At 39.5% G+C, this 14,648-nt stretch overlaps 1 protein-coding gene across 2 annotated transcripts in view; it reads left to right on the forward strand.

The window, feature by feature from the left end:
- PEX3 (peroxisomal biogenesis factor 3) overlaps positions 1-14,648 on the forward strand; it is a 56,538-nt gene that overhangs the window by 28,289 nt on the left and 13,601 nt on the right. For both annotated transcript variants that reach the window (XM_049902552.1, XM_049902553.1), the window contains exon 8: positions 289-457. In XM_049902552.1, the coding sequence (XP_049758509.1) occupies positions 289-457 (169 nt within the window). The remainder of the gene's footprint in view (positions 1-288; positions 458-14,648) is intronic.

Raw genomic sequence — 14,648 nt, forward strand, 5'->3', positions numbered from 1 at the left:
ACTTTAAAATCTGCTTCTGATTTCTACTAGTAATATTATTGCACTATAATTAAGTGAGAATAGTCTTGTGAAATCTCCTGTGATATTGCATTATAAATCTCTAGCTGTTTTTCTTGGCTCTGTTATTGCCCCATAACTGAGGGCTGATTTCTCAATCCCTGTAGTGATTTCAGTCATCAGTTTCAGGTTTGACTGGACAAAACAGGATTTCAGATACTAGCCTGTTGAGAGTGTGTTTAGTATGTGTTGTATAGTTTTAATTTGTCCCAATTTCCTTTCTGTTTCTAGTGTTTCTCTTAAACATTCTTTGTCCCTTTTGGACTTGGAGCAAAAACTAAAAAAAATCAGAAATCTCGTTGAGCAACATAAATCTTCTTCTTCAGTTAATAAAGATGGATCCAAATCTTTATTGCGCCATTATATGATGCCAGATGAAGAAACTCCATTAGCAGCTCAGGTGCTTAATTTATAACTATTTAACCAAACGAGTTATACTATATATTTTTAATTTTTTTACTATCTCTTGAAATTTAAATTTCTGAGTATCTTGAAAGGTAAGTGATTAAAAAATGTACATTTCAATATTTTGAATAAAATCTCATTAATTTAGAAAACAATGGTAAATATGGCTGATTTCCAGTTATAAACATTTATATTTTTAGATATTCAGAAAATTTTATTGAGCATCCATTATGTGGTAGACACTGTGATATATGTTGGGAATGTAATGTGAGTAAGACATGGTCACTACACTCAAAGAACTCAGGAGACAAAATCAATATAGTATAACTGGAGTGTATTTATATAAGATCGAGTCACAGAATATATAGATGATGATTAGGGCAAGATCATGAAGACTTTTGTATGCCAAGGTAAAGAAAGAGTTTGGATTTCGACTTGTAGTCAGAGAAGGGTATTAGTCAGGCCAGTAATACAATCATATTTACTTTTTAAATAAATAATGGCAACCTGAAAATGGACTGAAGGAAGTTGGAGTCATTCAGATGAGAAACAAGGGAGGCCTAATCTAACAGGTACCATCCATGGTGTTGCTGCACACTGATGTGTCCTGGGCAGTTGTGATATAACTTATTCATTGATTAACAATAATAAATGCCAGACATTGCAGGCTATTTATGTCATTTTTAAGTAATTAGTGGTTCATCATTGGTAAGCTGAATCAGACCAATTCTTTACAGTTATGAGAAGACTACCATTCACTGATTTGGCAACTTGAGAAGTCTTAGAACAGAGAGGCCTCTACGGCACACTTCAGCACAGAGGACCCATAGAACAAAGACTGCCATGTTTTCCATTGTCTGAAGGTTTGTCTCTCCTCTAGAGACCCTAAGGTTGGAACTTTCTGGCTGCCAAGGGACCCAACATTTATGAATTTCAGGGCATTTAAGGGAACCCCAGAACTTAAAAGATAGAGGCTAAACAGAACAAGCAGAATAGATAGACAAAATTACTACAAGCAGCAGAAGAAAACTGCCTTAGAATATAAAACTCTCAGAGGTGGAGCCAACATGGCATCCTAGACAGATGCATCATGGCATCCCTCTGCAGCAAAGACCCAGAAAACTAAATAAAACAGATAAAAATGTCAATCCTGGAACCCTAAGCATCAAATGAAGGGATAAAGAACTAGATCAAACACCAAACGGAAGAAGAAACTGAAGGAAAACGGAATGACGAGAGATACTGAGTGGAGGTTCCCTGCCAACTTACGCTGCATAGCATTACCAATTTTGGGTACAACCAGCGATGACCCTGCATAGGAAGTACAAGAAGGTGACTTCACGGAGCTCCCAACAGGAGACAGAGCACCTGGTAACCAGGGAAACATGCTTTACAACCCCTTACCCTTCTGCCTTATGTGCCACCCGCACTCCTTCACAACAGGCCATACTGCAGCACTTGGCTAAAGAGCTACCAGCCCACCACCAGCTGGGTCCGCCCTGCCCCCACTCACCAGCCCTGCCATTATTTCACCCTTTCTTTCCTTTTCTTTCTCCCTCCCATCTAACCCCATATGCCATCCCACCCCTTCCCAACAGGCCGTGCCACACTGCTTGGCTAGAGAGCTAGCAGCCGACCATCATCCTGGGTCTGCCCCCATCCCAGTCTACCAGCTCCTACTGCACCATTTTTCTTCCCTTTCTTCCTTTTCTTTCTCCCTCCCACCTAGCCCTGTATGCCAGTCCTATACTTTCCCATGGGGCCACGCTGTGTGACCTTGATTAGAGAGCCACCAGCCCACCACCACCACATGTCTACCCTGCCTCAATCCACCAGCTCCCTATGCACAATTTTTTTTCTTTTTCCCGTTTCTTTTCCTTCTTCCTCCGACCTAGCCCCATACACCACCTCTACCATACCACACCACAGTGAGTAGAGAGCCACTGTCCCACCACTACCCCAGGCCTCCACCCACCAACTCCTACCAGGACATTTTTTGTTTCAAAACATCATAATCACACTTGCTAAAACCAAAGACAGTAAACGATTCCTGGAAGCAGCTTGTGAAAAAAGAAGTCACTTAAAAAGGGGAAACAATGAGAATAAATTGTGATTACCTGGCAGAAACCACAGGCAAGAAGGCAATGGGATGACATGTATAAAATCTTAACAGGAAAAAACCACCAAACAAGAATAATATATCCTACAAAACTCTCAAAAACAATGCCAAAATTAGGACATTTCCAGATAAACAGAAATTAAGGAAATAAGTAAAAACAAAACCAAACACAAGAAATATTAAAGGTAGCCCTTCAGTTAAAGAACCAACAACATCAGACAACAACCGGAGTGTAGGACACAAGACAGCATCAGACAAACACCAACCTAGGTAAAGAACTCTCAAGAATAAAACAAAGTTAAAAGTCTTAAAACAGGAAAACAGATGTCAGTCTGTAAATGACAGCAACGTCAAGTCAATAAAAAGAGGAATAAACGGTATACCTATAAAACTTTCAAAAGCAGATGAAGTCGGAAAGCAATACCAAGTAATAAAAGCCTACTTCAAACTTAGGAAGGAAAAGGTAAATCTCAAGATAACCACAAAGAAAATTAACAAACCTACTCATCAGAATAAAAAAGAAGAAACACAAAGTCTCAGTAAACAGAAAATATGTAATAACAAAAAAAAAAAGAAAATCTACAAACAAAAGGAACTCAGCATAAGACAGTAACAAAGAAAAACTCATCACCACAAAAAAGGCACAGCCAGAATAAACTCATACCTGTCAATAATCACACTGAATGTAAATGACTTAAATGTACCTGTTAGGAGATAGAGAGTGGCAGAATGAATAAAAGAGCATGACCCATCAATACGCTATCTACAGGAGACACACCTTAGGCACAAAGACATAAGTATATTAAAAGTCAAAGGATAAAAAAATAAGCAAACAATAGCTAAAAAAAGATGGAAGTGGCAACACTAATCTCAGATGAAATAGACTTTAAGGGAAAAATTAACTATAAAAGACAAGGAAGAAAGATCATCGAAGAAAAAATAGGGACAACCCTAGGAGCCCTAATACAAAGCATAAACAGAATACAAAACATTACCAAAAATGATGAAGAGAAACCCGATAACTGGGAGCTCCTAAAAATCAAACACCTATGCTCATCTAAAGACTTCACCAAAAGAGTAAAAAGACCACCTACAGACTGGGAAAGAATTTTCAGCTATGACATCTCCGACCAGCGCCTGATCTCTAAAATCTACATGATTCTGTCAAAACTCAACCACAAAAAGAGAAACAACCCAATCAAGAAGTGGGCAAAGGATATGAACACACACTTCACCAAAGAAGATATTCAGGCAGCTAACAGATACATGAGAAAATGCTCTCGATCATTAGGCATTAGAGAAATGCAAATTAAAACTACGATGAGATTCCATCTCACTCCAACAAGGCTGGCATTAATCCAAAAAACACAAAACAATAAATGTTGGAGAGGCTGCGGAGAGATTGGAACACTTATACACTGCTGTTGGGAAAGTAAAATGGTACAACCACTTTGGAAATCTATCTGGCGTTATCTTAAACAGTTAGAAATAGAACTACCATACAACCCAGAAATCCCACTCCTCGGAATATACCCTAGAGAAATAAGAGCCTTCACACAAACAGATATATGCACACCCATGTTTATTGCAGCTCTGTTTACAATAGCAAAAAGCTGGAAGCAACCAAGGTGTCCATCAACGGATGAATGGGTAAATAAATTGTGGTATATTCACACAATGGAATACTACGCATCGATAAAGAACAGTGACGAATCTGTGAAACATTTCATAACATGGAGGAACCTGGAAGGCATTATGCTGAGCGAAATTAGTCAGAGGCAAAAGGACAAATATTGTATAAGACCACTATTATAAGATCTTGAGAAATAGTAAAAACTGAGAACACATACTTTTGTGGTTACAAGGGGGGGAGAGAGGGAGGGAGGGAGAGGGTTTTTTATTGATTAATTAGTAGATAAGAACTGCTTTAGGTGAAGGGAAAGACAACACTCAATACATGGAAGGTCAGCTCAATTGGACTGGACCAAAAGCAAAGAAGTTTCCGGGATAAAATGAATGCTTCAAAGGTCAGCGGAGCAAGGGCGGGGGTTTGGGGACCATGGTTTAAGGGGACTTCTAAGTCAATTGGCAAAATAATTCTATTATGAAAACATTCTGCATCCCACTTTGAAATGTGGCGTCTGGGGTCTTAAATGCTAACAAGCGGCCATCTAAGATGCATCAATTGGTCTCAACCCACCTGGAGCAAAGGAGAATGAAGAACACCAAGGTCATACGACAACTAAGAGCCCAAGAGACAGAAAGGGCCACATGAACCAGAGACCTACATCATCCTGAGACCAGAAGAACTAGTTGGTGCCCGGCCACAATCGATGACTGCCCTGACAGGGAGCACAACAGAGAACCCCTGAGGGAGCAGGTGATCAGTGGGATGCAGACCCCAAATTCTCATAAAAAGACCATACTTAATGGTCTGACTGAGACTAGAGGAATCCCGGCGGCCATGGTCCCCAGACCTTCTGTTGGCACAGGACAGGAACCATCCCCGAAGACAATTCATCAGACATGAAAGGGACTGGACAGTGGGTGGGAGAGAGATGCTGATGAAGAGTGAGCTAATTATATCAGGTGGACACTTGAGATTATGTTGGCATCTCCTGTCTGGAGGGGGGATGGGAGGATAGAGAGAGTGGGAAGCTGGCAAAATTGTCACGAAAGGAGAGACTGGAAGGGCTGACTCGTTAGGGGGAGAGCAAGTGGGAGTACGGAGTAAGATGTATGTAAACTTATATGTGACAGACTGACTTGATTTGTAAACGTTCACTTGAAGCTCAATAAAAGTTAATAAAAAAAAAAAAAACCTGGGTAATAGAAGAAACCAAAGAGGAAAAAAAAAAAAAATGCTAGGACTAAATGGCAATGAAAACACATCATACCAAAACCTTTGTGACAGAGCAAAGGCAGTACTCAGGTCAATTTATAGCAATAAAGACTACATCAAAAAGGAACGGGCCAAAATCAAAAATTAGGTTACAACTCAAACAAATAGAAAGAGAACAGCAGAAGAAGCCTACAGCCACCAGAAGAGAAGAAACAATACAGATTAGAGTGGAAATAAATGAAATAGAGAACAGGAAAACAATAGAAAGAATCAACAAGACCAAAAGTTAGTTCCTTGAAAAGACCAACAAAATTAACAAACCATTGGCCAAACTGACAAAAGAAAAACAGGAGAAGAAGCAAATAACCCAAATAAGAAATGAGATTGGGAACATTACAACAGATCCAACTGAAATAAAAAGGATCATAACAGAATATTATGAAAAATTGTACTCCAACAAATTTGAGAACCTAGAGAAAATGGACAAATTTCTAGAAACATACTACCTACCTAAACTAGCATAAGGGAGATAGAAAATCTGAACAGACTGATAACAAAAGAAGAGATTGAAGAAGTAACTTAAAAAATCTCCCAACAAAAAAAAAAAAAGCCGTGGCAGGACGGCTTCACTGGAGAATTCTACTGAATATTCAAAGAACTCACACCAGTACTACTCAAAATATTTCAGCACATAGAAAAGGAAGGACTGCTCCAGAATTCGTTCTATGAAGTCAGCATAACCCCAATACCAGAGCCAGGCAGAGGCACTACAAAAAAAAGAAAATTACGTACAAGTATTTCTTATGATGTATACCAAAAAAAGTAATTTTTTGCCATTGAGTTGATTCTGACTCATAGCAACCCTATAGGACAGAGTAGAACTGCCTCATAGAGTTTCCGAGGAGCACCTGGTAAATTTGAACTGCCAACCTTTTAAAAGTAATTTTTTGCCATCGAGTTGATTCTGACTCATAGCAACCCTATAGGACAGAGTAGAACTGCCTCATAGAGTTTCCGAGGAGCACCTGGTGGATTTGAACTGCCAACCTTTTGGTTAGCAGCTGTAGCTCTTAATCACTGAACCGCCATGGTTTCCTCATGATATATAGATGCAAAAATTCTCAACAATATTCTAACCAATAGAATTCAGCACCATATACAAAAAAAATAATAATAATATACCACAACCAAGTGGAATTCATACCAGCTGCAAAGATGGTTCAACAGTAGAAAACCCATGAACGGAATCCAGCACTTAAATAGAACAAAAAAAAAAAAAATCACGTGATCATCTCATCGACACAAAAAAGACACTTGATAAAGTCCATTGCTCATTCCTGATAAAAACTCTCAATAAAATAGGAATAGGAGGGAAATTGTTCAACATAATAAAGAGCATATATACAAATACAACAGCCAACATTATTCTCAATGGAGAAAAGCTGAAAGTATTCCCGCTAAGAATGGGAAAAGACAAAGATGCCTTTTATCACCACTCCTATTTGACATTGTGCTGGAAGTCCTAGCTACAGCAATTAGACAAGAGAAAGAAAGAAAGGGCACCAAACTGGAAAAGAAGAAGAAAAACTATCCACATTTGCAGATGATATGATCCAATACATAGCAAACCCCAAAAGATTCCACAAGAAAACTACTAGAACTAATAAATTCAGCAGAGTAGCAAGATATAAGATCAGCATACAAAAACCAGATGGATTCTTATACATCAACAGAGAACTTTGAAAAGAAAATGAAGAAAGCAATACCACTTATAATACCCCCTAACAAGATAAAATACTTAGACATAAATCTAACCAGGGATGTAAAAGACCTATACAAAGAAAACTACAAAACATTATTGCAAGAAACCAAAAAGACCAACATAAATGGAAAAGCATATTGTGCTCACGGATAGGAAGACTCAGGATTCTGAAAATGACATTTCTACCCAAAGCAATCTATGGATATAATGCAATCCCGATCCAAAAAGCAATCACTGACATGTGTAAACAACATGGAAAAACTAATCAACAATTTTATATGAAAAAGAAAGAAGTCCCATATAAGCAAAGCATTAATGAAGAAAGAGAACAAAGTAGGAAACTTCACACTCCCTGATCTCAGAACATACTATACAGCCACGGTTGTCAAAACAGCCTGGTGCTGGTACAAAGACAGGCACATAGACCAATGAAACAGAATGGAGAAAACAGATGTAAATCCATCTACCTACGGTCAGCTGATCTTTGATAAAAGAACAAATTCTAATAAATGGGGGCAAAAAACAGTCTTTTTTAACAAATGGTGCTGGCAAAACTGTATGTCCATCTCTAAAAAAATGAAACAGGACCCATACCTTACACTGTACACAAACACTAACTCAAAATGGATCAAAGACCTGAATATAAAACCTAAAACATAAAGATCATGGAAGAAAAACTAGAGACAACACTAACCGCCCACTGCCGTTGAGTCATTTCCGACTCATAGCAACCCTATAGGACAGAGTTGGGGCACTAATACATGATATGAATATAATACAAACCATAACTAATAATGTACAAACACCAGAAGATAAACTGGATAACTGGGAGCTCCTAAAACTTAAACAGATATGCTCATCAAAAGTCTTCATCAAAACAGTAAAAAGAGAACCCACAGAATGGGGAAAAAAATTTGGGTACAACATATCCCACAAGGGTCTAATCTCTAGAATCTATAGAATATTTCGACACCTCAACAGCAGAAAGACAACCCAATTAAAAAATAGGCAAGAGATATGAACAAATACTTTACCAAAGAAGGCATTCAGGCGGCTAACAGACACATGAGGAAATGCTTGCCATCATTAGCCATTAGAGAAATGCAAATCAAAACTACAATGTGTTACCATCTCATCCCAACATTACTGGCACTAATCAAAAAAATAGAAAATAGCAGAGGTTGTGGAGAGACTGGAACTCTTATACACTGCTGGTGGGAGTGTAAAATGGTACAACCACTATGGAAAATGATACGGTGCCTCCTTAGAAAGCTAGAAATAGAAATACTATGAGATTCAGCAATCCCACTCCTTGGAATATATTCTAGAGAAACAAAAGCCATCACAAGAATAGACAAATGCATACCTATGTTCATTGCAGCATTATTCACAGTAGCAAAAAAATAGAAAAAACCTAAGTGCCCATAAACAGATGAATGGATAAACAAATTATGGTACATACACATAATGGAATACTACACAATGATAAAGAACAATGATGAATCCGTGAAACATCTCACAACATGGATGAACCTGGAGAGCATTACACTGAGTGAAATAAGTCAATCACAAAAGGGCAATTATTGTATGAGACCACTATTATAAAAACTCAAGAAGAGGTTTACACGCAGAAAAAAAACAGCCTTTGATGGTTAACAGAGAGGAATTAGGTGGGGACGGGAAATCACTAACTAGATAGTATACAAGTTAACTTTGGTGAAGGGAAAGACAACACACAGCACTATTTGACCAAGGCAAAGTCATAGCGTTACTAAGGCTGAGAGCTCGGGACGATGGTCTCAGGGGACATCTAGCTCAATTGGCATAACTTAATTCATCAAGAAAATGTTCGATGTCCTATTTTGGTGAGTGTCTCATCTGAGGTCCTAAAAGTTTGTGAATGGCCATCTGAGATACATCTACTGGTCCCATCAAATTCAGAGCAAAGGAGAATAAGGAAAACCAAAGACACAAAAAAATTGTTAGTCCAAAGGTCTAATGGACCACATGAAGCACAGCCTCCATCAGCATGAGCCCAGAAGACCTAGACGGTGCCTTGCTACCACCACTGACTGCTCTGACATGGGTTCCCAATAGTGCATCCCAGACAAATCAGGAAAAAATTTAGAACAAATTTCAAACTAATAAAAAAAGACCAGACTCACTGCTCTGACAGATACTAGAGGAATTCCCAAGACTATCGTCCCCAGACACCATTCTAAATCAGAACTGAAGCCATTCCCGAAGTCTACCTTTCAGCCAAAGATTAGACAGGCCTATAAAACCAATAATAACACACATGAGTAACATGCTTCTTAGTCAGGCATGCAAGACCAAATGGGCAGCACCTGTCCAAAAACAAAGACAATATGGCAGTGAGGGACAGGAAAACTGGACAAATGGACACAGAGAACCCAGGGAGGAAAGGGAAATAAGACTGCTGACACATTGCAGGGATTGCAACCAATGTTACAAAACAATTTGTGCATAAATTTTTGGATGATAAACTGATTTATGTTGTAAACTTTTACCTAAAACACAATAAAATTAAAATATACATAGAATTCTCAGAGATGCAACAAAAGTGTTAAGAAGAGATTTTTAAAACTGCAAAACCATTGCAAAATTTGAAAACAGGAGAGCTAAAAAAGAAATTAAAGGAACAGATAAAGAAGAGAATGATACAGCAGAACTTGTTAGGTTAGATGCCATAGAGTCAGTTCCCACACATAGCAATCCTGTGTACAACAGAATGAAACACTGCCCTGTCCTGCGCCATCCTCCCAGTCCTTGCTTTGTTTGAGCCCATTGTTAAAGCCAGTGTGTCTTTCCATCTCACTGAGGGTCTTCCTCTTGTTTGCTGACCTCTACTTTACCAAGCATAATGTCCTTCTCCAGGGGCCGGTCTCTCCTGAAACATGTCCTAAATTGGTAAGACCAAGTCTCGCCATCCTTGCTTCTAAGGAGCATTCCGGCTGTACTTCTTCCAAGACAAATCTGTTTGTTCTTCTGACAGTCCGTGGTGTATTTAATATTCTTCACCAACACCATAATTCAAAGCCATCAATTCTTCTTCGGTCTTCCTTATTCATTGTCCACCTTTCACATGCTTATGAGGCAATTGAAAATACCATGGTTTGGGTCAGGTACACCCTCATCCTCAAGGTGACACCTTTGTGTTTTAACACTTTAAAGATGTCTTTTGCAGCACATTTACCCAATGCAATATGTCTTTTGATTTCTTGACTGCTGCTTCATTTGGTGTTGATAGTGGGTCCAAGTAAAATGAAATCCTTGACAACTTCAATCTTTTCCCCTCTTATCATGATGCTGCTTATTGGTCCACTTGTGAGGATTTTTGTTTTCTTTATGTTGAGGTGTAATCCATACTGAAGGCTGTGGTGCTTGATCTTCATCAGCAATTGCTTCAAGTCCTCTTCACTTTGAGCAAGCAAGATTGTGTCATCTGCTTATCGCAGATTGTTGATGAGTCTTCCTCCAATCCCGATGTGCCGTTCCTCTTCATATAGTCTGGTTTCTCAGATTATTTGCTCAGCATGCAGATTAAATAAGTATGGTAAAGGATACAAGCCTGATGCACACCTTTCCTGACAAGTATCCTCTTGTTCCGTTCGAACAACTGCCTCTTGATCTCTGTACAGGTTCCTCATGAGCGCAATTAAGTGTTCTGGAATCCCTATCTTCACAATGTTATTCATAATGTATTTTGATCCACACAGTCGAACGCCTTTGCATAGTCAATAAAACACAGGTAAAAATCCTTCACGTGTTCTCTGCTTTTAGCCAAGATCCGTCTGACATCAGCAATGATATCCCTCATTCCACATCCTCTTCTGAGTACAGCTTGAATTTCTGACAGTTCCCTGTCCATGTACTGCTGCTACCATTTTCAAATTGCTGTGTTTGTATGCAAATAACACATGTCTTCTACATTTGTTTGCCATCCACACTCTTCCGTCCCCCTCCCGCCCAGAAGAATTTTCAGAAGCACACTATGCTTTTTTCCTTCTTTGTTTTTTTTACAGCAACATGTAAAAAAAATTGCCATAGCACCACTTGAAAACCCTGGTTGCCTAGTGGTTAAGTGCTACAGCTGCTGACCAGGAGGTGAGCAGTTCGAATCCACCAGGCGCTCCTTGGAAACTCTATGGGGCAGTTTTCCTCTGTCCTATAGGGTCGCTGTGAGTTGGAATCGACTTGACGGCAGTGGGTTTGGTTTGGTGGGTAGCACCACTTATAAAAATACGTCATGGGGAAGGATACAATTGGCAAACATACAAAACCAAAAAAAAAAAAAAACCCATAGCGACCCTATAGGACAGAGTAGAGCTGCCCCATGGTGTTTCCAAGGAGCGCCTGGTGGATTCAAACTGCCGACCTTTTGGTCGGCTGCCATGGTACTTAACCACTATGCCACCAGGGTTTCTAACAAACATACAGGGTGCAGGCTATTTGGGTAAAAATACGGTATCTTCAGCATAATTTTACTTGCATGTGATATTAATGATACAGTTTGATAATTTCTACATTCCGTTGGATCAGTGTTCTCTGAAATGGGCGTGAATATGGATTTCTTCCAGTTGGTTGACCAGGTAGCTGTCTTCCAAATTTCTTGGCACACACAAGTGAGTGCTTCCAGCCTTGCATCCATTTGTTGAAACATCTCAGTTGGTATTCCATCAATTCCGGGAGCCTTGTTCTTCGACTTGAACTTGGACTTCTTCCATAGGTACCATCAGTTCTTGATCATATGCTACGTCTTGAAATGGTTGAACGTCAAGCATTTCTTTTTGGTATGGTGACTGCATATTCTTCCATCCTCTCTTGATGCTCCCTGCATCATTCAATTTTTTGCCCGTAGAATCTTTCAGTATTGCAACTCAATGCTTGGATTTTTTCTTCAGTTCTTTCAGCTTGAGAAATGTCAAATGTGTTCTGCATTTTTGGTTTTCTAACTCCAGTTCCTTGCACATGTCACTTTAGTACTTTGTCTTCTCGAACAGTCCTTTGAAATCTTCTGTTCAACTTTTACTTCATCGTTTCTTCCTCTTGCTTTAGCTACGCTATGATCATGCATAGGTTTCCGAGTCTCTTGGGATATCCATTATGGTCTTTTTTGCTTTTCTTTTCTGTCTTTTAATAATCTTTTGCTTTCTTCATGTATGATATCCTTGATATCATTCCACAAATTATCTTGCCTTACCAAAAAAAAATTTTTTTTTTCTTTTTTTTGGTCATTAGTGTTCAAGACGTCAAATCTATTTTTTTTTTAATTTTTATTGTGCTTTAAGTAAAAGTTTACAAATCAAGTCAGTCTCTCACACAAAAACTTATATATACCTTGCTACATACTCCCAGTTACTCTCCCCCTAATCAGACAGCCCGCTTCCTCCCTCCGCTCTCTCTTTTCTTGTCCATTTCGCCAGCTTCTAACCCCCTCTACCCTCCAGGCAGGAGATGGCAACATAGTCTCAAGTGTCCACCTGATCCAAGAAGCTCACTTCTAACCAGCATCCCTTCAACCCATTGTCCAGTCCAATCCCTGTCTGAAGAGTTGGCTTCAGGAATGGTTCCTGTCCTGGGCCAACAGAAGGTCTGGGGACCATGACCACTGGTGTCCTTCTAGTCCCAATCAGACCATTAAGCCTGGTCTTTTTACGAGAATTTGGGATCTGCATCCCACTGCTCTCCTGCTCCCTCAAGGGTTCTCTGTTGTGTTCCCTGTCAGGGCAGTCATTGGTTGCAGCCGGGCACCATCTAGTTCTTCTGGTCTCAGGCTGATGTAGTCTCTGGTTTATGTGGCCCTTTCTGTCTCTTGGGCTCGAGGTTACCTTGTGTCCTTGGTGTTCTTCATTCTCCTTTGATCCAGGTGGGTTGAGACTCATTGATGCATCTTAGATTGCCGCTTGCTAGTGTTTAAGACCCCAGATGCTGTTCTCCAAAGTGGGATGCAGAATGTTTTCTTAATAGATTTTATTATGCCAATTGACTTAGATGTCCCCTGAAACCATGGTCCCCAAACCCCTGTCCCTGCTATGCTGGCCTTCGAAGCATTCAGTTTATTCAGGAAACATCTTTGCTTTTGGTTTAGTCCAGTTGTGCTGACCTTGCCTGTATTGTGTGTTGTCTTTCCTGTCACCTAAAGTAGCTCTTATCTACTATCTAAGTAGCGAATACCCCTCTCCCACCCTCCTTCCCTCCCCCTCTCGTAACCATCAAAGAATATTTTCTTCTCTGTTTAAACTATTTCTCGAGTTTGAAGATGTCAAATCTGTTCTTGAGATGGTCTCTAAAATCAGGTGGGATATACTCAAGGTTGTACTTTGGCTCTCGTGGACTTGTTTTAATTTTTTCAGCTTCAGCTTGAACTTGTATAGGAGCAATTGATGGTTTGTTCTGCAGGCGACCCCTGGCCTACTTCTGCCTAATGAAGATTGAGCTTCTCCAACATCTGTTTTCACAGATGTAGTAGATTAGATTCCTGTATATTCCATCTGGCGAGGTCCACGTGCGTAGTCTCCCTTTATGTTGTTGAAAAAGGTATTTCCGTGCTATCATGCTATCTCTGGCATTGTTTCTATCACCAAGGCTTTATTTTCCAACTACCGATCCTTCTTCGTTTCCTACTTTCTCATTCCAGTCACCAGTAATTATCAATGTATCTTGATTGCATGTTCAATCAGTTTCAGACTGCAGAGGTTGGTAAAAATCTTCAGTTTCTTCATCTTTGGCGTTAGTGTTTGGTGCATGAATTTGAATAATAGTTGTATTAACTGGCCTTCCTTATAAACGTATGGATATTATCCTATCACTGACAGCATTGTATTTCAGGATAGATCTTGAATTGTTCTTTTTGACAATGAATGTGATGCTGTTCCTCTTCAATTTGTTGTTCCTGCCGTAATAGACCATATGATTATTCAATTCAAAATGGCCAATACTAGTCCATTTCAATGCGCTAATGCCTAGGATATCAGTCTCCAAGTGTTCCATTTCATTTTTGACTATTTCCAATTTTCCTTGATTCATACTTCGTATATTCCACATTCTGATTATTAATGGATGTTTGCAGCTGTTTCTTCTCATTTTGAATTGTGCCACATCAGCAAATTAAGGTCCCAAAATCTTTACCCCATCCCTGTCATTAAAGTCATCTTCCCCAGTCATATTTTGAATGCTTTCTACCCTAAGGGGCTCATCTTCCGATGCTATATCAGACAGTGTTTCCCTGGAATCTATAAGGTTTTCATTGGCCCCTTTTTCCAGAAGTAGGTCACCAGATCCTTCTTCCTAGTCTGTCTTAGTATCTGGAAGCGCTGCTAAAATCTGTCCATCATGAGTCACCCTGCTGGTATTTGAAATACCAGTGGCATAGCTTACAGCATCACAGCAACACGCAGGCCACCACAGTATGACAAACTGACAGATGAGTGGTGAACCAG

The sequence above is a fragment of the Elephas maximus genome, chromosome 1, assembly GCF_024166365.1.
Source record: "Elephas maximus indicus isolate mEleMax1 chromosome 1, mEleMax1 primary haplotype, whole genome shotgun sequence".
Lineage (NCBI taxonomy): Eukaryota > Metazoa > Chordata > Mammalia > Proboscidea > Elephantidae > Elephas > Elephas maximus.